This window comes from Myxocyprinus asiaticus, chromosome 49 (genome assembly GCF_019703515.2).
Source record: "Myxocyprinus asiaticus isolate MX2 ecotype Aquarium Trade chromosome 49, UBuf_Myxa_2, whole genome shotgun sequence".
In the NCBI taxonomy this organism is placed as follows: Eukaryota; Metazoa; Chordata; class Actinopteri; order Cypriniformes; family Catostomidae; genus Myxocyprinus; species Myxocyprinus asiaticus.
The window spans coordinates 26081544-26103009 of record NC_059392.1 but is presented as its reverse complement, the minus strand read 5'-3'; the positions used below and the strand labels follow the sequence as shown (position 1 = coordinate 26103009).

General features: G+C 37.0%; 1 protein-coding gene across 7 annotated transcripts in view; it reads right to left on the bottom strand.

The window, feature by feature from the left end:
- Positions 1-21466, bottom strand: part of LOC127438356 (gamma-adducin-like) — a 140791-nt gene that overhangs the window by 7356 nt on the left and 111969 nt on the right. For all 7 annotated transcript variants that reach the window (XM_051693884.1, XM_051693885.1, XM_051693887.1 and 4 more), the window contains 7 exons: positions 20230-20381; positions 19707-19787; positions 6923-7072; positions 5793-5936; positions 5531-5629; positions 4883-5056; positions 681-932 (listed from right to left, as the gene is read on the bottom strand). In XM_051693884.1, the coding sequence (XP_051549844.1) occupies positions 681-932; positions 4883-5056; positions 5531-5629; positions 5793-5936; positions 6923-7072; positions 19707-19787; positions 20230-20381 (1052 nt within the window). The remainder of the gene's footprint in view (positions 1-680; positions 933-4882; positions 5057-5530; positions 5630-5792; positions 5937-6922; positions 7073-19706; positions 19788-20229; positions 20382-21466) is intronic.

Sequence of the window (21466 nt, the reverse complement as noted above, 5' to 3'; positions counted from 1 at the left end):
AAAACAAAAAAAAAACAGCAAAACGAAACAGCAAAACAAAACACTACCTGACCAATATTAGTTCAACATTTCCCACCCCCATTTCCGTAGGAAATACGTCAAAACAGCGAATTGAACAGAGCTCGTCAAGGCAGCTCAGTGCAACTTTAATGTAAATTCTTTTTTATCATGCATTCAAGCAAGTGAATCTCTATATTACAGCATGTAAATGACCAGAACACTTTCATTTAAGTATGCAAACGTTTTGCAGAGCCAGACAAAAATTTGGATTACGCTGTAGTGCTTTGTCACACTTGATAAGAATAGGCTTTTACGGTGTACCCAAAGCTGTAACACTACAATAACCCACTAGAGGACAGAAGAGAGCTTTACATGTGAGACAGCTTGAAAATACAGACAAACTACAGTATATTCAGAAGCTTCAGAAGTTTCTTCAGGGAAGTTCAGCTGTGATGACAGAATTATGAGTTTATTTTGTCTGCAGCTAGACCATCAGGTACGCCCAGGAAATACCCACATTCTTGATCTTTGTAACCCAAAATCCACCTGAAGACTCTCTGATAAGAGATTTAACCTTAGCTGCCTCAAACCCCGTCTCCTTTAAGCATTTAATGCTTTCCAGGACTGGATTGTGTAAATGTTTACTAAAATCATGTTATGAACTTGTAGGTCATCCTTACCATGGTCTTGGTGCGTCCGTTCTGCTCGCTAGCTCCTTCTGACACATTAACCTTCATGTAGCAGTTGGGTGAATTGAGCCAGCGTGTTTTCTCTCTCTGCTGTCTCTGTTGTTGCAACTTTAGAGGGAAACGTGGAGCATCATCATCATCAAACATGAATGCAGTTACCGTCGCTGGAATCTCCACGTCGCTCTTGTGGCGTGGTTTCTCACGCACAATAGGGTGCCGGTATGTGTAGCCTGTTCTGTAACCCTGAAAGTCATAAATACAGAATATTTATAAAATACACATATTGGACCAAAAAAAAAAAAAAAACAAAGGTTATTACCAATAACAAAAACTACTATGAAGACAAACACTAGCAGTGAAAAAATATCTTGGTTAACTAAAAAATAAAAACAAGACTTTGAAGAGTGAAAAAAAAAAAAAGCTGAAAAATGCACTTAAATACAAATGAAAACTTTGAATGACAACAAATTATTTTATTAATCTTCAAAAAGTCTAACTTTAGAATATCAGTGTATTCTGTAAAAAAAAAAAAAAAAAAAAAAAAAACAGCACAACAGTCTGGTTCCAGAAATAAAAATCCCATTCATTTTCTCCATAGGAGATCTATGATTTTAAACAATAACTTAAACTTTAAAGACAGATCTACCGTGAGCTTTGTGGTTGTTAATCAATGGTATATTCTTCTGTTAAAGCCATCAGTCCATAAGAAAAAAAAATAAAATTAATGGAAGAATTACTGGTGAAAAACTACAATATCCATGATCCTGAAGGAAAACAATCCACCAATCACATCAAACAGAGCACGCCAAATAATGAGTATGTGGCAAAAATGTAAATATACTGTTTCTATACTTAATCAACTTTAAACCAATAGTTTAATATTTTTCTAACATTTTTAATTAGACTGACATTCACAATGCTTAATCAGATTGTAGTTCATTTCCTCATTACACATGTGAAGTACGCAGGCTTGTACCTTTGTCTGATTTTCAAATACTTTTAGATTTGAAGCAGAAGTTTTTAACTTTGTGACTCTCCTCAGAGCTGGTTGGTTTGGTTCATAGCTTTCAACTCTTATGAAGAATTTTAGTAAATCCCTGTTAAAAGAAAAAGAAAAATACTTTCGGAAGAAAGACGGGCGGGCACTGCGCACTCTATTAGACAAAGAGTGGTCATCTGATTGGTTGTTTTACATGGCAATCACATTCACTTGTGGCATTTTCTGATGAAGTGTTGAGTGTGGCAAATGAAACATTTTGCGGTGCTTTATTAAAATGATACAGAAACTAAAACAATACAAACAAAACTATTTCTGAATTAAAACTTACACTGAACTGAAAGTGAAAATACAATAAAAACTAGTGACTTTTTCAAAACCACAATAACCCATCTGCAGACCAACTCCTGTAGTGTACATCCAATTCCTCCTCACATGACAAGACAATAATGGAGGATAAGCCCTATTCTTAAATCATTCAGTTACTGCCTTCAGAGATGAATGACTAAAAGGCCTTCATTAATAAGATTGATAATTAAACTCTTTGAATTGGTTTATACGAGTTACGCTTGGGAAAATTTGCTGAAGGTGTGTGACAATTCAAATACAAACACAATATGCTACCATATATTAAAATTCTCCAGCATAAGTAGGAAAAATATACTGGTTCATTGGAAGCTGGTGTCAGCAGCTCTCACAGTCTCTGTAGCCGCTTACTAAACACCACACCATATCATTATCATTTCAGAGTTTATTCCTCTTCCACTCCAGTCTGCTCTCCCGGGTGAGAAGACAGACTTTCCACATGCTTGCATTTTTCCCTATCTCAGAGAGAGAAAAAAAACACTCCATCGCTACTGAATTTCTAGCACCACAGCAAAAGAAGTTGTGAGCTTGCAGTCTGAATTGAATGTGATGAGATAAAATTACGCAAAAACAACGTCTATTTCATTGTGTCACTGGTAAACCAATCCATACAGATGAAATCAAATCAATAAACTCGTCTTTGTATTAAACTGTAATTCCAGAATCTGCACGAATAAATAATCTCTTCTGCATCCCTCTATCCCTTGTACTGCTTTCAGCTGCTCATTAAATGCTTGAGTTCAGTGTGAGCGTGCGCAGTGAGGATGCGCATGTTTACTGAATTAAGATGTTACAGATCTATAAACCTGTTAATTCAACATGTGAATGCCGTTGTACCGCATCTCTGTAAGCGAGCGTTGCATTAAAACTATCGCTTTTGTTTATAATCAACAAAGCTGTCAACAATGCAAGTGCGCAACGTTGGAGCAATCTAATTTTGCCGCCTTTCATAATGTGGCGCTCCATCATAAAAATACAGCACCAAGAAAGCAGAAAATTGCCTTGTGTGCAACCAGAAATGCTCAGCTTCAGGGTGAAAAGAAACACTTAAACAGCTACATCTCATCTCCCTAGAGCAGTTTTAATAAATACACCGATCAGCCACAACATTAAAACCACCTGCCTAATATTGTGTAGGTCCCCCTCGTGCCGCCAAAACAGTGCCAACCCGCATCTCAGTATAGCATTCAGAGATGATATTCTTCTCATCACAATTGTACAGAGTGGTTATCTGAGTTACCGTAGACTTTGTCAGTTCAAACCAGTCTGGCCATTCTCTGTTGACCTCTCTCATCAACAAGACATTTCAGTCCACAGAACTGCCACTCACTGGATGTTTTTTGTTTTTGGCACCATTCTGAGTAAATTCTAGAGACTGTTGTGTGTGAAAATCCCAGAAATACTCAAACCAGCCCGTCTGATACCAACAATCATCCATGTGATTATCTAATCAGCGAATCGTGTGGCAGCAGTGCAGTGCATAAAATCATGCATATACGGGTCAGGAGCTTCAGTTAATGTTCACATCAACCATCAGAATGGGGAAAAATGTGATCTCAATGAGTTGGAGCGTGGCATCATCCAGTGAGTGGCAGTTCTGTGGACTGAAATGTCTTGCTGATGAGAGAGGTCAACAGAGAATGGACAGACTGGTTTGAACTGACAAAGTCTACGGTAACTCAGATAACCACTCTGTACAATTGTGATGAGAAGAATATAATCTCTGAAAGCTATACTGAGATGCGGGTTGGCGCTGTTTTGGCGGCACGAGGGGGACCTACACAACATTAGGCAGGTGGTTTTAATGTTGTGGCTGATCGGTGTATGTAATATACATAAACAATAATTATATATTAATACTATAACACTAATAATATACATAAAATGAAAATATTATTGTCAGTCTATCTTTAATATACATATTATATAAGCAAGGCTCTCTCTGGATTTCATTTAATGCAACTGTTGAGTATTGACATGTACTCTTAAAGTGACAGTTCACTCAAATGAAATTTCTGTAATCACTTACTCACCTTCATGTTGTTGCAAAGCTGTATGACTTTCTCCCGTGGAACTTAAAAGGAGATGTTAGGGAGAGTGTTAGTTTCAGTCACCATTCACTTTTATTGTATTTAAAGTAAGGTGCAGTGACAGTGAATGGTGACTGAGACATACTGCCCAACACCTTTCAGAAATTTAATTTTTGGGTGAACTGCCCATTAACTACCTGTTAAAGTATTTGTTTATGGTATCTGCCAAGAACAACAACATAAATGTCAACACATGACTGCATTATGTCTTGCTAGGAAACAAGTGTCTGAAGAAACTGGCCATAATGTAGACTGTATACTTAAAAGAATCATTCTATCTGAATAAAACTAGAGGTAACCATTGGGAAAATTAGCCTCCTGTGATATTTAGGTGAGATTGCAGTAATTGCGGCGCATTTCCCCCCGCTGCAAGAGCTGAATTATGTAGGAAACACTGGCATAGAGCAAAGAGGAGTGACTCCTTTCAACACCTTTTTTGCCTCTCTCTCGTGTTATGTCTGTCTCCTTTTGTCTAAAATACTAAAAAGTTCTGCCTAATTGTTAAGGAAAGTGGAAGAAAGGAAAAAAAAAAAATCAATAAGAGGAAAGATGTGACCAAGTTTTTCCATTGAGATGATTCCTCTTATATAGAGTTTGATTAATAGTTAAGTGTCCTATATATACATGGTGCATAAAAGTATAGAGTTGATCAGTATGTGTTCCCTGACATTGGTGTTGCTAATACCATGCTCAAACCAGCTATCAGAACACAGCAAATGTTTTTACACACAAAAGCGTACCAGGTTGTCCAGCATTCTCATGAGCGACTCGAACTCCAGCTCTCCCAGTCTCCATTTGTGCTGAGAGCCCATGTTGACTCCAGCTTCTGCCACCCCCTGTGTACGGGATTTAAACTGCTCCAGATCCAACACGATCAGGTTTTCCACTCCCCCCGCACATGAGAATGCATTCACCTACAGAGAGAGAGACAGAGGCATTTTTTTTTTATCTACAAGATAAACGGACATTATTTAAGGCCATCAATTTCAGCAATATATTTTTCTAAATGAAGCCAGGAGTAGAGATTTCATTTGGCAATGTCTCGCTAAAGGATTTTATCTTCGCCATCAGATAAACCCAATGACTACCTGACTTCCTGTAGGGTGTGTGTGCTTGCATGTTCATTTGAAAACATCAACAAAATCCAATAAAAGGACTGTACAAATCAGCAAGGGAAGGAAGGAGAAAATGAGACTGAGAGTGACAGAAAATCAAACAGTTGGAGAAAAAACATGCACTTGTTTTGCTTAATTTAAATGCCGATTGTACCCAAAAATGCTGTCTAGGTAGGCAGCTCACTAGGCTTTGAAATGCATCCTTAAAAATATCTTTAAATACAACAATGCAGCTCCAATGATGAAATCCATCCAGGCTATTGTGCACATTACCTGAATCTCACAGGCAATTTTGACGTTGTAAATGTAGTGAAAGGTCTCTTCAATAGTCTCCCCGAGAGCAACAACCCCATGATTCCTTAAAACCAACACCTGCAACAAACACACACACACACACACACACACACACACATGAATATAGTTCATTAGTGAGAAATCAAGGGCATAAGAAAATGATAGTTTCTTACCTTTCATACTCAATAGCATGCTTCCTTGAGTTTTGCATCCTAGAGAGTCAAATTAGTTTGTTGTTTACCTTGGTGGAGGGTCCGAGAGCTTTCTGGAGCTCTTTGCGCTCATCCTGCTCATCCAGGCTGCCTTGGTAGTTGTAGTAGGCGATGTCACCCAAGATGAGAGCCTCTTGAGAGATTGGCAAAAGACCGCACTTCATAGACGACACCTGACATGACAAAGATACAAGACAGATTCTTGTACAAATTATGATATTAAATCTATTTTTTTTTTTTTAAACGTATTGCTAATTATTTAAATAAGGGCTGTCAATAATGCCTTATTCACAAATTAAAACTAGGTGGGACTTTTTATTGTGTATTTAAATTATCATTGAAGCTCAATAGGTATGCACTAGGGATGGGCGTTTTGTCTACTCAAGTACTTGGACTAATTACTCTGGTAATGACACGTACATAACTGAATATATAATAACATTTCTGACAAATGTCTTTGGCTGATGCATTATGTATTGTTGTTCCAGTGTATCATCTATTCATTATTATAGACTGTTATAAAATAATCTGTTGGAATTTAAAAGGAGATGTTAGGGAGAGTGTTAGTTTCAGTCACCATTCACTTTTATTGTATTTAAAGTAAGATGCAGTGACAGTGAATGGTGACTGAGATATACTGCCTAACATCTTTATTGTTTTATGAAAGAGGCAAATTCATACAGACTTGAGGGTGAATAATGACAGAAATTTGATTTTTGAGTGAACTGCCCTTTAACTACCTGTTAAATTATTTGTTTATGGTATCTGCCAAGAACAACAACATAAATGTCAACACATGACTGCATTATGTCTTGCTAGGAAACAAGTGTCTGAAGAAACTGGCCATAATGTAGACTGTATACTTAAAAGAATCATTCTATCTGAATAAAACTTATGTACAAAAGACTGTATAATTAAAATATAATGCATCATGTTGTCATTATGTGAAGATTCGCTGCCCAACTCAATGAAAAAAATATACACAATGCGTGTCTGTCTGTACCTCCTTGGGATCAACCCATCTTTATTCATGATTATACTCTGTTTCATGCATACTCCATATTGTTTATAAGCTCCATTATAAATTATATTTTTGGTGAGATGGAGTGCCTGTGTTTATCAAACTACATTTCACAGGGTGAAGTGGGCGAATGCTTACAGCAGCAGTATCCGGTGTGCTTATGTGAATGATGCAGCGCACGTCGGGCCTCATGGAGTAGATGGCAGCGTGAGGGCTGAAGCCAGCCGGGTCAATCTGCAGGTTGGTGGAACCCTGATCGACGACATCACCAAGAATATTCACCTTCATCTGGAGAAAGAGAAAATAATAGGGTGGCATAATGGAGTTTATGAATAGAGATGTTTGTCAGCTTGTCACCAGATTTGGAATGAAGAGGATATTAAAAACCCAATTATTTCATTGCATTTCACCATTTGATAACCAAATCGTGCAGCCCTAGTTATTACTGTAAATAAACCAGTACACAGACCTTAATAATGAAAAAAGATGACATGACAAACCTAGGTCTTTATTCCCTTCTTTCCCATATCCTAAACTTCCACATACAGCTGAAGTCAGAAGTTTACATACACCTTAGCCAAATACATTTAAACTCAGTTTTTCACAATTCCTGACATTTAATCGTAGAAAACATTCCCTGTCTTAGGTCAGTTAGGATCACTACTTTATTTTAAGAATGTGAAATGTCAGAATAATAGTAGAGAGAATGATTTATTTCAGCTTTTATTTCTTTCATCACATTCCCAGTGGGTCAGAAGTTTACATACACTTTGTTAGTATTTGGGAGCATTGCCTTTAAATTGTTTAACTTGGGTCAAATGTTTTGGGTATCCTTCCACAAGCTTCTCACAATAAGTTGCTGGAATTTTGTCCCATTCCTCCAGACAGAACTGGTGTAACTGAGTCAGGTTTGTAGACCTCCTTGCTCACACACGCTTTTTCAGTTCTGCCCACAAATTTCCTATTGGATTGAGGTCAGGGCTTTGTGATGGCCACTCCAATACCTGGACTTTGTTGTGCTTAAGCCATTTTGCCACAACTTTGGAGGTATGTTTGGGGTCATTGTCCATTTGGAAGACATTTGCAACTGAGCTTTAACTTCCTGGCTGATGTCTTGAGATGTTGCTTCAATATATCCACATAAATTTCCTTCCTCATGATGCCATCTGTTTTGTGAAGTGCACCAGTCCCTCCTGCAGCAAAGCACCCCCACAACATGATGCTGCCACCCCCATGCTTCACGGTTGGGATGGTGCTACATCATATACATCAGCACTGCACTATTACTCTTATATCTCACACCGGACTGTCATAATTATATTATTATTATATTATATTCTCTCTTAACAATTACCTACTGTACATTCTATACATACACTATACATACTTTTATTGTTTAATGCGTATTCTATATTGTGTGTATTGTATACTGTACATTGTATGTTATTATTTGTATATTGTGTTGTGTGTAATTATGTGTATATTAGATTTTAAATTGTGTTGTAAATCTGATGTTTATTGTAAATTGGTATACGTCTCATCACTGTCATGACTACTATGTTGCTTGGAACTGCACCCAAGAATTTCACACACTATTGCACTTGTGTATATGGCTGTGTGACAATAAAAGTGATTTGATTTGATTTTGTTCTTCAGCTTGCAAGCCTCACCCTTTTCCCTCCAATCATATCGATGGTCATTATGGCCAAACAGTACAATTTTTGTTTCATCAGACCAGAGGACATTTCTCCAAAAAGTAAGATCTTTGTCCCCATGTGCACTTGCAAACTGTAGTCTGGCTTTTTTATGGTGGTTTTGGAGCAGTGGCTTCTTCCTTGATGAGGAGCCTTTCAGGTTATGTTGATATAGGACTCGTTCTACTGTGGATATAGATACTTGTCTACCTGTTTCCTCCAGCATCTTCACAAGGTCCTTTGCTGTTGTTCTGGGATTGATTTGCACTTTCACACTAAACTACGTTCATCTCTAGGAGACAGAATGCGTCTCCTTCCTGAGCGGTATGATGGATGTGTGGTCCCATGGTGTTTATACTTGTGTAGTATTGTTTGTACAGATGAACATGGTACAATCAGGCATTTGTAAATTGCTCCAAAGGATGAACTAGACTCGTGGAGGTCCACCATTTTTTTTTCTGAGGTCTTGGCTGATTTCTTTTGATTTTCCCATGATGTCAAGCAAAGAGGCACCGAGTTTGAAGATAGGCCTTAAAATACATCCACAGGTACACCTCCAGTTCAGTACACCTCCTATCAGAAGCTAATTGACTAATTGCTAAAGGCTTGACATCATTTTCTGGAATTTTCCAAGCAGCTTAAAGGCACAGTTAACTTGGTGTATGTAAACTTCTGACCCACTGGAATTGTGATATAGTCAATTAAAAGTGAAACAATCTGTCTGTAAACAATTGTTGGAAAAATTACTTGTGTTTAGATGTCCTAAACGACTTGCCAAAACTATAGTTTGCTAATATGAAATCTGTGGAGTGGTTAAAAAAAATAAGTTAATGACTTCAACCCAAGTGTTTGTAAACTTCTGACTTCAACTGTACCATTAATCTTAACATCTAAACCTAATCAGGAGGGAAACATCCTCACAGATAAACTGAGAACCATTGGATTAAGTCTCTAGTTTCTGCTATCCAAAGGACTGCAACAAGTCTATAAACATGCTAACCTTTACCATATTTGAAATTAGTGCCCGACCGATATATCGGTCGGCCGATATTAGCCTTTCACCGATATATCGGTATCAGCGTATATGTTTACAAATATGTGCAGATATAAGAAGCGGTGCGGTGTTAAGCGGCGTCTTCTTGGTAAGTTGCTAACTAGTTTGTGAAATACATACTGGAAAGTTAATAAACAATAACCCCATCATTTTCCCTTTTCAATATAAACTAATATAACGTTAACCCTGTCCCTGACAACCATGTCACTCATGTCTATTTGCTGTTAGCCAGTGCAGTCAGTAATGTAGCAGATTGAAATTTAAACAGAGCATCTTTTTGCAGCTCAGTAGACAACAGTGCGGTGGTGGATTGTGTCTGTTGAGTGTTGATTTCATGCTTTATTGTTACCTAGTTGGCGAGACGCAATGCTTGAAAGTAAATAAAGTCCATCTTTTACTCTCCGTGACAACGAGCTTATAGCTAACTAGCTAACCACGCAGCTACTTTCATTGCTTGTCAGCTGAGTGGAAGCTAATGTGTAAACTAGGGAGGTGCAAGACTAGTCGACTAGACGGTTCTGCTGCTGCTAGTCGACACTGGAATTACAAGTCGGTTAATATTTCCCCCCATTAAACTGATCAATTTTTTACACATTTACATTTGGCTTTATATATATTTTTTTTTTTTTACAGAGGCTGCACTTAAATTACTGTCATATTAATGTTACATATTTATAAATAGAATTAATAATACAAATATTATTTTTTAAAAAAAGAAAAGAAAAAGAGGATTTCTGGAACAGATTCAGAGTTTAATTTCACCTCAGGCTGCGCGTGCCTCTTCCCTTTCTCACTCGCGGCGCACGCAGGAAAATGTCCTCTCACTAGACAAGCAAACTCAGCAAAGTAGTAATGAAATCACTTCGGTGGTGCGGGAATCGGCTTTCCAAACGTTTGAAAGTCCCTATGGATGTTTTCACATTTGAGTCTTCTTTAACTGTGCATGCTTGTACGTTATTTTTCCACTAAGCGGGCTTTTTCCAAGCGCAGGATAGACGCCTCAGGTGAGTCAAGTCCCGTCTTTCACCGGACCATGTCGACGGGTTAATTTTGCTCATCCAAAAAATTATGCTTTTAAGTAGCCTAGAAAATAACTGTTTTAGGCTAGGTATGCCATTTTTTAATCTGCTGATTAAGAAGGCTGTTTCAACGAGGTGCCGACTGCTGAACTATATTTTATTCTGTGAACAAGTCATGTTTAGAATACGTTAGGTTTATCGTAGGCTACATCACAGGCCTATTTTACATCGAAACTGTTATTGGTCGACGTTCTTTACCGAACAGCTGTCATATTAGATCAATGGTTAATGCACGACTGCACGTCCTGAAATACGTGCAACTTTTCAGCGCATTTGTTTCTCTCTCATAGATTTGGCTTAGTCTACCTGTTAATTATTTTCAACAATGTCCTGACTGTTACTAGCTAACCACACAGCTACTTTCATTGCTTGTCAGCTGAGTGGAAGCTAATGTGTAAACATGTATTCACCAAACTGTTTTGTTTAGGATTCACAGTTTGTTCAAGTGAACAATTCCAGTCGTTGCATTTATAAAATGTAATATTTAAAAGTCTGGTTTTCCACCGCTGAATGTTTCCCCTGAACTTGTTATAGCAGAATATGGTGTAACACCGCTGCCGCTGTTTTTCTCGTCAGGTGTAAATGCTTCTCGTTTTACAACCTGCCAATAATTGACTGGCAGTATTAATAGAGTCAGCATTTGACTGATATTAAACAGTACTACTGATGTTTATTTGGCTATTTATTTTATTTTTATTTATTCTTTATTTAAATGGTCAGCAACTGACTGATACTGAACATACAGTACTGATGCTTTTTAAGCTTAAATTTTTATTTATTCTTTATTTTCTCAGTGTTCATTTCTAGAATTTGTTGACAATGTATAATAATAATGTAAAATATTCTTTGGTAAAAATATTTAAGTACCTTTGCATAGTCATATTGGTGCAAAATCGGTGAAAAATCCACATAGAAAAGGTCTGTTTTCATTCCAGCTCAAATGAAATATATCGGCCACCATATCGGTAATCGGTGAATTGTACCCCTCTAACATCGGTATCGGTCTAAAAAAATCCCACATCGGTCGGGCTCTATTTGAAATTCACAAGCATTCATTTATTACTCCTTATAAAGTATTTATCAATCATTGGTGTTTGTGAGACTAATTGAAAGTGCAAGAGAGAACACCAGATCGATAGCTCTTTCAGTGATGGAGAGTTCACGAAGGTGCTGATGCATGTGTAATTCATCTAGAGCTTTAGATTGAATATTGATTTTCATCACATGTTGGTCCTGTTACAGACCACCCAACACACGCCCTTCACATACATGTCGATTCAGCGCCCCAAAATAGATCCACTGTACCGCTGCTCTGTTAACAAGCCCAGTCTGACATCCACACTCAGGCCTGCTGACTGTATTTATATACAGATTGTCACTAAGCCCATGTGATTTGGTACACAAACAAACTCCCAATCATTCTTTTGCATGATTCTTTCCCCACTGGTTGAAACAGATTTGACTATTATATTGGCATATGCCTACAGGAAGTTGGGCCACTTCTATACTGACATTGGTTGTATTATAGCCATTAGGTATTTCTTCAACTTCAGCACTTTCATGTCACAGGGACTGATTTTTTTTAAAACTAACATTATAGTTTTATGAAGATATTAAAACCTTTATCTTTTTTTGGGGGGTACTTTTCAAATGTCTTTTATTTGTACATTCAATGCTGGGTAGTAACAGATTACTTACAATCTGGGTTATGTAATCAGATTACAAAAATCAAGTACTTGTAATTATATTATGGTTTAAAATACTTGTAATCAGATTACTTTTATGGATTACGTGATTACTTATTAATCAAGAAAAAGGTAGTAAATTGTTCAGAATTGAATGATCACTCTTAGTCTTCCTTTTAAATAATTTACATTTGTAATTCTAAATTGCACCCACAGACCTTATACTATCCTCCAGCCATAATTACACTGAAGATGGATTAGTTTTAGTTTTGTGAATTGCTTTTGTACAGGGCTTTAAAAATGTACATGAATGCACTTTTGCTTTTGTGACAACTTTTTTTTCCTTTTCTTTTTTTTGACGTTGATTCACAAATATAACTGGTCTGATCTGTTATCACACATGGATGCCATTTGAAATGGAAAAATTGCTTGAGCAAGAACATTTTTAGTGTCTTTTTTTATTTTTACTGAGAAACAGACAATGGGCGAGTAAAAAACGTACTCAAAAAATCATCAATTTTCATATTTTCATCCATTAAGTTTCCTTTAATGCATTTAAGCAATACTGTCAAAATTGTACGTTTATTCTACTTAAATGTATGTGACATCAAATAAACAAGAATTAGATCAGAAGTAATCCAAAAATAATCCAAAACAATCAAATTAGTGATTACATTACAATTTTTTTTTGTAATGTAATTTGTAATCAGTGCCAGATTACAATTCAGAAGTAATCTACCCAACACTGTTTACATTTTGACTTTGAATATTAAACAATTAATCTGTCCCACATTTGTGGCATCATTTCCACCACACCAAACAATTTTGCCCCTAATAAAGTTTTTCAGAAGTTAGTGTACTTGTCAAACAAGTTGATAAAACAGGGCTTCAGGTTAATATTTGAGAGCAGTGACACCGTTGCCACCATATTCTACATATGTTGGCACCAGCACATGATTTGGTAGCACCTGTGGGTTTTAGGGCCTTTAAATTGGAAATAAAAATGAGAAGAAAAAAAAACAAAAAAAATACCACACACAAAAAAAATATAAGGACAGAAACCAATAATAATAGTTATATTAGTCCTTAATTCATGGGGATCCAGGTTTTAAAGCTCTTTTGTTAAATTCTCCTTTGTACTTGCCCTTATGAAAATTTGCATAGGATACAGAGTTTAACTGTGGCGTAAGTAAGATCATGGTAATCACAGGTAAAACCATGCTCCTCAATACCATGGTTAGATGTGTCCCAGGGAACACAAACTGAAAATGTATATCCTGAATGCACTGCAAGTCGCTTTGGATACATCTTCCAAATGCATAAATGTAATTATACTGTAAATGTAGATGCAATTATGGTTTCTAAAAAACAAACTATGGAATTTGCAATAAAAAACAGTATCCTAATCACATGTAGAATCTATAAAACAGCTGCCATAAAAATGACTTGTATTCCCCTAATATACATACACACAACATTCTGCCAAAACACCACATTTTCTACAGTTAGTGTTCCTAAAGTAACTGCAAGGTGCATTTCTATAAGGGTGTTGATGTGTGGATTGAAATGCCTAAAATTACGGTTGTGCATAGCACAATATTTTTCTGTTTACCTTGTCAATGCCGTTTCATTTCCACCAATGAATTCTATTAAACAATACAGAATTTGAGAAGTGCTGGAAATGACATTGTAGTAGGAACTTTCATGACTTTAAGAAAAAATTACTCAAATTCCCTGTGATGGATGCACTTAAAAGCTAGGACATTGTTAGGAGACAAATTCAATAAACTACCAAGTGTGAAAAGTGTTAAGACTTTACGTTCTGAAAGTCCAAAGTGCCCATAGTTGAAGAAACACCCCACCACATTTTGATATAGGACTGAAACAAGACCTACCGATTGCGACAAAAGTTAAACATATAAACATAGCCAGATATAAATTTTGTATTTGGCAAGAGAGTTGGTCTTGGTTTATAAAGCTGGATTTTTGAAGCAGTTTGAGGTGATATAGGGTAAGAATGGGGTTAATCTTTAATCAAGTGTGTGTGTATGTATGTAGGTTAGATTTCTGTTGGTTGTCCTCTGTCACCATCGCTGCAAAACAGAGCAGCAAACACATGATTACATTTGTCATTGCACATGAAATAAAGGCCATGACTGATTTTTGCACAGGTTCACAAATGCATGTAACAAACCATGCAACAGACTAGTGCTCAGACTTGACCACAAGTTGCAGCTTTTTCCTGCTACATGTATATTAGGAACCGTTTAGAAAAGTTACTTTATCGACTACAATCTTATACCACATTACGTAATGTGAATTAGTGGTGTTTGATAAGGCTGGCAACACTATTACTATTTCTCACACTTAGGTTAGGAATGGGATTTGAACAAACCCCTAATCTTAAGCATTAAACTTCTACTCTGTTAAAGAGGTTAGAGTAGGGCTGGGCAATAAAACAATCTAGATATTTATAGCAATAATAAAAAAATAAACAAAATCCACAATATCAATGACAAGCTTTTGTGTTCTACATCTAGAAGATCATGTGTGTGTTGCTAAAAACGCAAGCAATTCGGCTTTCGCAGACTGCTGTTTTTGAAGATGCTAACGTTAGCAAGACAGTCACCGCGGTCCGGACCCCAGATTGATTCCATCCGAAAAGCAAAACATGACGACAGCTGCGCCCTCTCATCGACTCTAGTGAGCAGTGCGACAAAACAGAGCTGTGTACACCAGATCTGGTCTTTCTGCGCTGTATTCTTGAATCATTCTCTCTTACTGAACACATTTCATTTATGCCCTTTCCCGTTCAGCATGCGTTGCTTCTTTTTGCTGCATGTGATTAGACATGAGCCGCCGCATAAATTAACATGGTTCCCGAGCGCCTTTAGACCATACCGTTTTTTTCCTTCTAAATTTAGCTTTTTTTAATCAGCATGATACAAGCCTTTAATAATAATAAAGACATGGATTTCTGTTCTAATTTTGTGAAATTAATCAGATGTCATCTCTGGCATTGATGACAAGGAAAAACAATACAATTACTAGTTTGTAGCATAGTCTTTCTCACTTTAATGAAAATATAAAAATGATCCATTCACAGGGAATACCCATGAACCCCCATACAGTTTCATTCCTCAGTCAGCGGGGCTTCTATGCCCCCATACTTGCTATCTAAATTTAACAAAATATAAAAATAATTTGAATATAAAAATGATATGCTGTCATTATGCTTCAAAATTAACAGTTGATCCTTTAACATTCATATCCAACTACACTTGATTAATAAACTATAATATATTTTTATATTTTGGTAGAATATCCATCAGACACCAATGCTTTGGCTGTCTCTGCGCCCCCAATGCAGTTTTGTATAGACTATTTTGACTGTTTAGGATTTTTCTTTTCTTCTGCCAACTTGGAAATTCATAAAAACGTGCAATGTAAAAATGTGAATGCATATCGTGATAAATACGATAAAAAAACAATATGAAAAAGAATATCGTGATAATATTTTTGGCCATATCGCCCAACCCTAGGTTAGAGCATAATAACTTCAGGAGAGTAAAAGTGATAGATCTTGTACATGGTTAATAAAACTATGACCCAGATTGCTGCCCTCATTCCAGCAGGCAGTCAACCCTGCAGCTACACCCACAGAAGCAAAGCACAGGGAGCTCTGTCTGACTAAGTCAGCAACGAGAGATCTCTCTAACACACGCAGATGGGTAAAAACACCCTGTGTTTTAGACTATGCAAAACAGGCCTGTCTTTATCTCACTCTTGTGCTCTAAAACACAAGGGCCCACACATACACAAACATAAAACATAAAAGTCAAGGAACTGAACAAACCTGTACTGGCTTTGATCCATGGAAAAGGTCAAAATGAACCTATTGAAGTTTGTACACAACCCATAGGCCAAGACCAAAACTTAGCCACATTCAAGGACACAACAATGAAATGGCACAATGAGAGAATAATTTGTTTTTGACTAAGAAAAATGTGTTTGCCATGGCAACGGCCACGATTGTAACCTAAACAGCATAGGCAGCATTAAAAACTGCATTATCCAGCACACGGGTTCTGCGTGCCTCAGGCGTTTTAAACTGTTCATTGAGTCATACATGCTGTAGGCATAAGGAAAAAGTTGCTTCGCAAATTCATTCCAGCATTAATCACATGTTTGGCAAGAATTTGTCAAAACAGCAACCTCCACGAGCAGCGTGTTAAAACTCATTATTACGCCGGCGGGTGAAAAAGACTTTCAAAAGTGAAACCTCAATTAATATTCACAAAGGGGTTGCACAGCTTAGCCCAGAAAAATACTCTTTGCAAGTGGCAACAGAGTTAGAGCCTTTACATTTTATGTCAGAGTTACAAATGATCTACGTATGTCATCTGACTGGGTTGTTACATGTCAGATGGCTACCACTTTGTTTGCATAAATGACCACACAACAGATCTAATAAATAGTTGATAATGGTGTGCCACAACATGCAACATGTTCATGCTCCCTTAAGGTAACATTATTAGGACAAATGGTATTTTCTTTCAATTATATGCTGATGACATATCTCTAGATTTCCTCTAGACCAGTTGAAATTTCTTAGATTTCAGTTATGTTTGATTGCATTAATGACCGGATGAATAGTAATTCCCTGCTGTTAAATTCTGATAAAACAGAAGTTCTAATCATTGGGCCTAATGCTTAGAAATCAGCTCAATTACAATCTGTGCCTTTATGGAACTGTTGTCAGTGTTCACATTTAAATGAATATTCCGGGTTTTATACAAGGTAAATGTGCTATAAGCGATTTTAGCCGTATGACTTCCATGAAACATGCCGTTAATTAGCCACAGCCCCTCTTTCCAAAACCCTGCACAAAGATACCATTGAGACCGACACCGTACAGAAAAGCAGCATTAGTGTGTGTAGTAGCAAAATAATTGCCCTTAATTGACAATTTACTGTATATGGCTTTAAGCCACAATGATCCGCTTCAACTACAATACAATGAGAACGGGCAAAATTATTGATAGGCAAAAAACGCCTCCCGCGGACACATTTTTGTTTGCGGTTTACACAGTCTAGTGCTGTCACAGAGATCGTTGAGATATCTCAGGACACATATTTCAGTAATATCTTTCAGGGGGTAGGAACATTTTCTGTATACATTCCATAATGCTGTCGACTGACCTTAAGTTGTATTGAACCCAGAATATTCCTTCAAGGACCTGGGTAGGGTTGCACCAGCTGTGCATCAGGTCTCATTTAAAGACCCATACACACATGCAGCGACTTCCAGCGACCTCATCTCATTCATTTTCAATGAGAGCTGACGAGTTCCGGCGACCTCTGGTGACTAGATGTGGGTGTGATGAGCGACATAACAAAGTTGAGAAAAGTTTAACTTTATGCAAATGATAAGCGACTTTTGGCAACGACAACCAATAGGAGTGAAGACTGTTTCAGTGAGCTTATGTGCAGGCAAGATAGAGGAGAAATTCCTGTGAATGATTTCACTGTTCTATATGATTTGTCTGTAAGCACATACTTGGATATAATAAAATGATGAATGGAAAAGAAAGGTCGGCAGTCTGAGAGAGTTTGATTCATACATTGATAGATCATTCGACTTGTTAATGATATGATGCTTTGAGCACTGTTGTAGTTTACATAAAAACATTCTCAGCAGAATGTTCACTTTTAATGACAACAGAACTGATTCCTTGTCAAATTAGAAGGGTATCTTAGTTTTACCAGCAATATATCTCATCTGTGATCACATTTTCTAAAGATATGGCCAGACGTGCAGTCCACCAATAACATTAGAGCGACAGCAGTAAGAATGCCTACTTGATATTATTTTATATAGGCTACTGTATACTATGCTGGCTATGATTTCTATGCTGTTAATTCCCCACATGGGTAAAAAAAAAAAAAAAAAAAAAACTTTTAGTATATTTTGGGTGCGTCAAGTCCCTTACTGTGAGAGCATGTTTTTCCAGACCAGGTCGCTTGTTTCTCGTGAGATTTAGCAACACTGCAACTGGTATATCACCCACCATAGCACGGATTACTCTCATTTTAAAAAGAACATTATTAACCGTACTTTTATTTTGTTCTAACCGGTTACCAGTTGGAGGCTGCGGAAAGCTAGAACTAGAACGGAAAAAAAATACAGTTTCTGCTCAGAATGAACCTTAATGAAAAACATAGCTTTTAGTCTCTGACTGAAATATGATACTTAAATCTAATAAAAGTAGTACATTTAAATATGTAAATAACAATATTCAGAAACAGTTTCTAAAATACTAAAAAAACAGACTGAAAAAAATTGACTTAATTTAAATTACATCTATTAATTAAAGAGCCGCAAAGTAAATTTTTTACATAATGTTCTCTCTCATAAATGTTAACAAGTGTGTCAACATCAGATATGTCTGAAGGATTGAAGTTTGTCACACCAAACATGAGTTCATAATTGTCATTTAATCAGTTTGCAACTTAGGCTGACTTTGATTGACATTTTTGAATGCAACAACATGTGCAATCGAGCTTGCATACCGAAGCATTTGCATTCACGTATTTGTGTAGGGTATGTTTCATGCCTTAAATGATGCAAAAGGAGTTCAGAATCTGGTTTGGCTTGAGATCCAGTAGGAACAAGTATAGACAAATCAGTTGGTATGAGAAATCAAATGAGCAAACTATTGATGAGTCTATATTACTTGGAGCAGCTTTTGAACCCTTTACCCCCATTCACTATACTACTGTACACAAAATAATAAACAAACAGCTACAGGCACTAAAAGCTAACAACAGATGTGAACACAGGAGTTAGATTGCCAGGCTGCAAGGAATCCAAAACCCATTCTGAGATTTCAAATAAATAACTGCCAGATATAGCAGATGTCAAACATGAGCTTAGTCAAGGTCTGCCAATGTTTTCCTCTGTGCATGGCACAGATCAGACTCCAAAACTCAGAGCACACATTCAGACCACAAACATGCAAATCACACACACACACACACACACACACACACACACACACACACACACACACTACAAATACTATTAGGCAATGGGCAATATTAATGTCTAATTTATGGTTAAACAAGCCTTCATGCCACACAGATGATACAAATAAAAGTTCAAAACGGAAGCATCAAGTAATAATTGATTTAGCATTCAACCAACATAATCTGTAACTGATACATTTATTCCAAATGGATAAAGGACAAAAGCACAAATCAATTCTATTTTTAGTCTGACTGGAATGTAAGTTCAGACTGAGGTCATTGCTTGAAGTGACCGCAGCAGCCCTGTGCATGATGATAGAGCTGTTCCCAGAACTGCTATCAGGCTCTGCTGTGATAATCCAAGACAGGCAGTTTGCTTACCAGATTGGACGCAGAGGCCTCAGCAAAGGACAGTCCTCTGGGAATGATGAGGATATGATCCTGCTCCTTACTAACACGAACCTACACACAAAAACACAAGTTTTAAAATACACAAATAGTTTTCCTATTCTTAACGAGCATTCCAGTCAATTTAATCTAAGACAACTAGACTGCTTATTATTAATATTTACACACAAATATGTAATACTTATCAACTAATAATATTAAAGATCCAGTGAAATCAAAATTGGAGTTTTGTGGCTTTTAGTCCACGTCTATTAGCTTTTAAGGTCATTTTGAGGCATATGATTGTGCACTCCTAAAAAGCTTTTAGCAGATATACACTTAAAATTTACAGTCTTTCTCTTCCAGTAAAATAGACCAAAAATAATGATGACGCCTCTTACTCTCAAGAGCATATCCAGTGTATAGAATTAGAATAGGTCAACAGGACATAAAACTGTCCTCGTCAAACCATTTCATGGAGTATTTAATAGTGTGAAGACAAAAAGCTGTGCCTTACTGTTATGTAACAGCTTGCGAAGTGTGCCCAACTGAACAGGTCTACTAGTCTGTAGAGGCTGGCCAGTTTGCAGCGGGTCTGCTTCTCTCCCTTCACCATAGTAGAGGACTCCACACTGAACAGGTCGTTTATTGGGGTCACCATGCCCAAACCTGAAACAACAGAGAAACAATGAACCTTCTAAGAGGAGACCAAAAATGGGAAATGAACAACTTGCTATGTACTTGGATCAACATCTCTACTATTGGTTTTTCTTTCACATTTCTCTTGGCTAACAAGTTAAAACCTTTTAGAAACCACCAATGATCAATTAGAAGTTCAAATTAACAACCAGTAAGCAAGCTAACATGATCACACAGCCTGAATTTGACATTTCAGTACTGCTCTCATGCAAATATGAGCCCTGAACTGTGGCGTAAATGCACTCTTCAATAGTAATCCAGCTCGCACTCTAAAAATAAAGTCAGCAGTTGTGTCCTGATGAATTGATAATAACCCCAGGAGTGTTCATGAAACAGTCTTTGATATGCCTAAATCTAATCAAGATGTTTTGCTTAGGATTATATAGCTAAATACTGGAAAACAAAATTCCTGTAATCAATTTGCTGTGGCTTATTAACAGCATTTAGGGATTCTGGTATAAGCAAATCCAATAATAAATTTAAGCAGCGAAACAGAAAAGCTGACTTCAGAGCAATTCCACGAAAATGTCAACCATACCATTTAATCAAAGGCACAAAACCCCTTTTAGGCTAAATTGTTCATTTATATCTATATTTTACTGTATTATAGTGCAATTATATTATTTTTTTTTTTGGAAATGGCATTGTTTATCCACCTCACATCATTTCTAAAACAACATTTTCAAAAAAATTTTTTTACTTCATATATTAAATCACAGAAAAACTAAACATTCACAGAATCAATATTTAACCCCCATATCAACTTTACATATCTACGTAAAATCTTGAATTGCATAAGGCACACCCTTTCATCTCTAGATGCAGATTTGACGTTTTTAAGAATCCTAGTCCACACTCCCTCCTCCAATACCAATCTTTCTCCCATAATCTCTCGAGAGAAGTTGAAGCTCCGTCCCCCAGACTCTGAATTAGCAGGGAGTAATACACTGATGCCTCATGACCTTTTCCAAAAGCAGTAATCACCTCTCACAGAGTATCTGCCGCTCTAGGGGGGGTGCCACTCCCAAAAATAGTACAGAGCAGGTGGCGCAGCT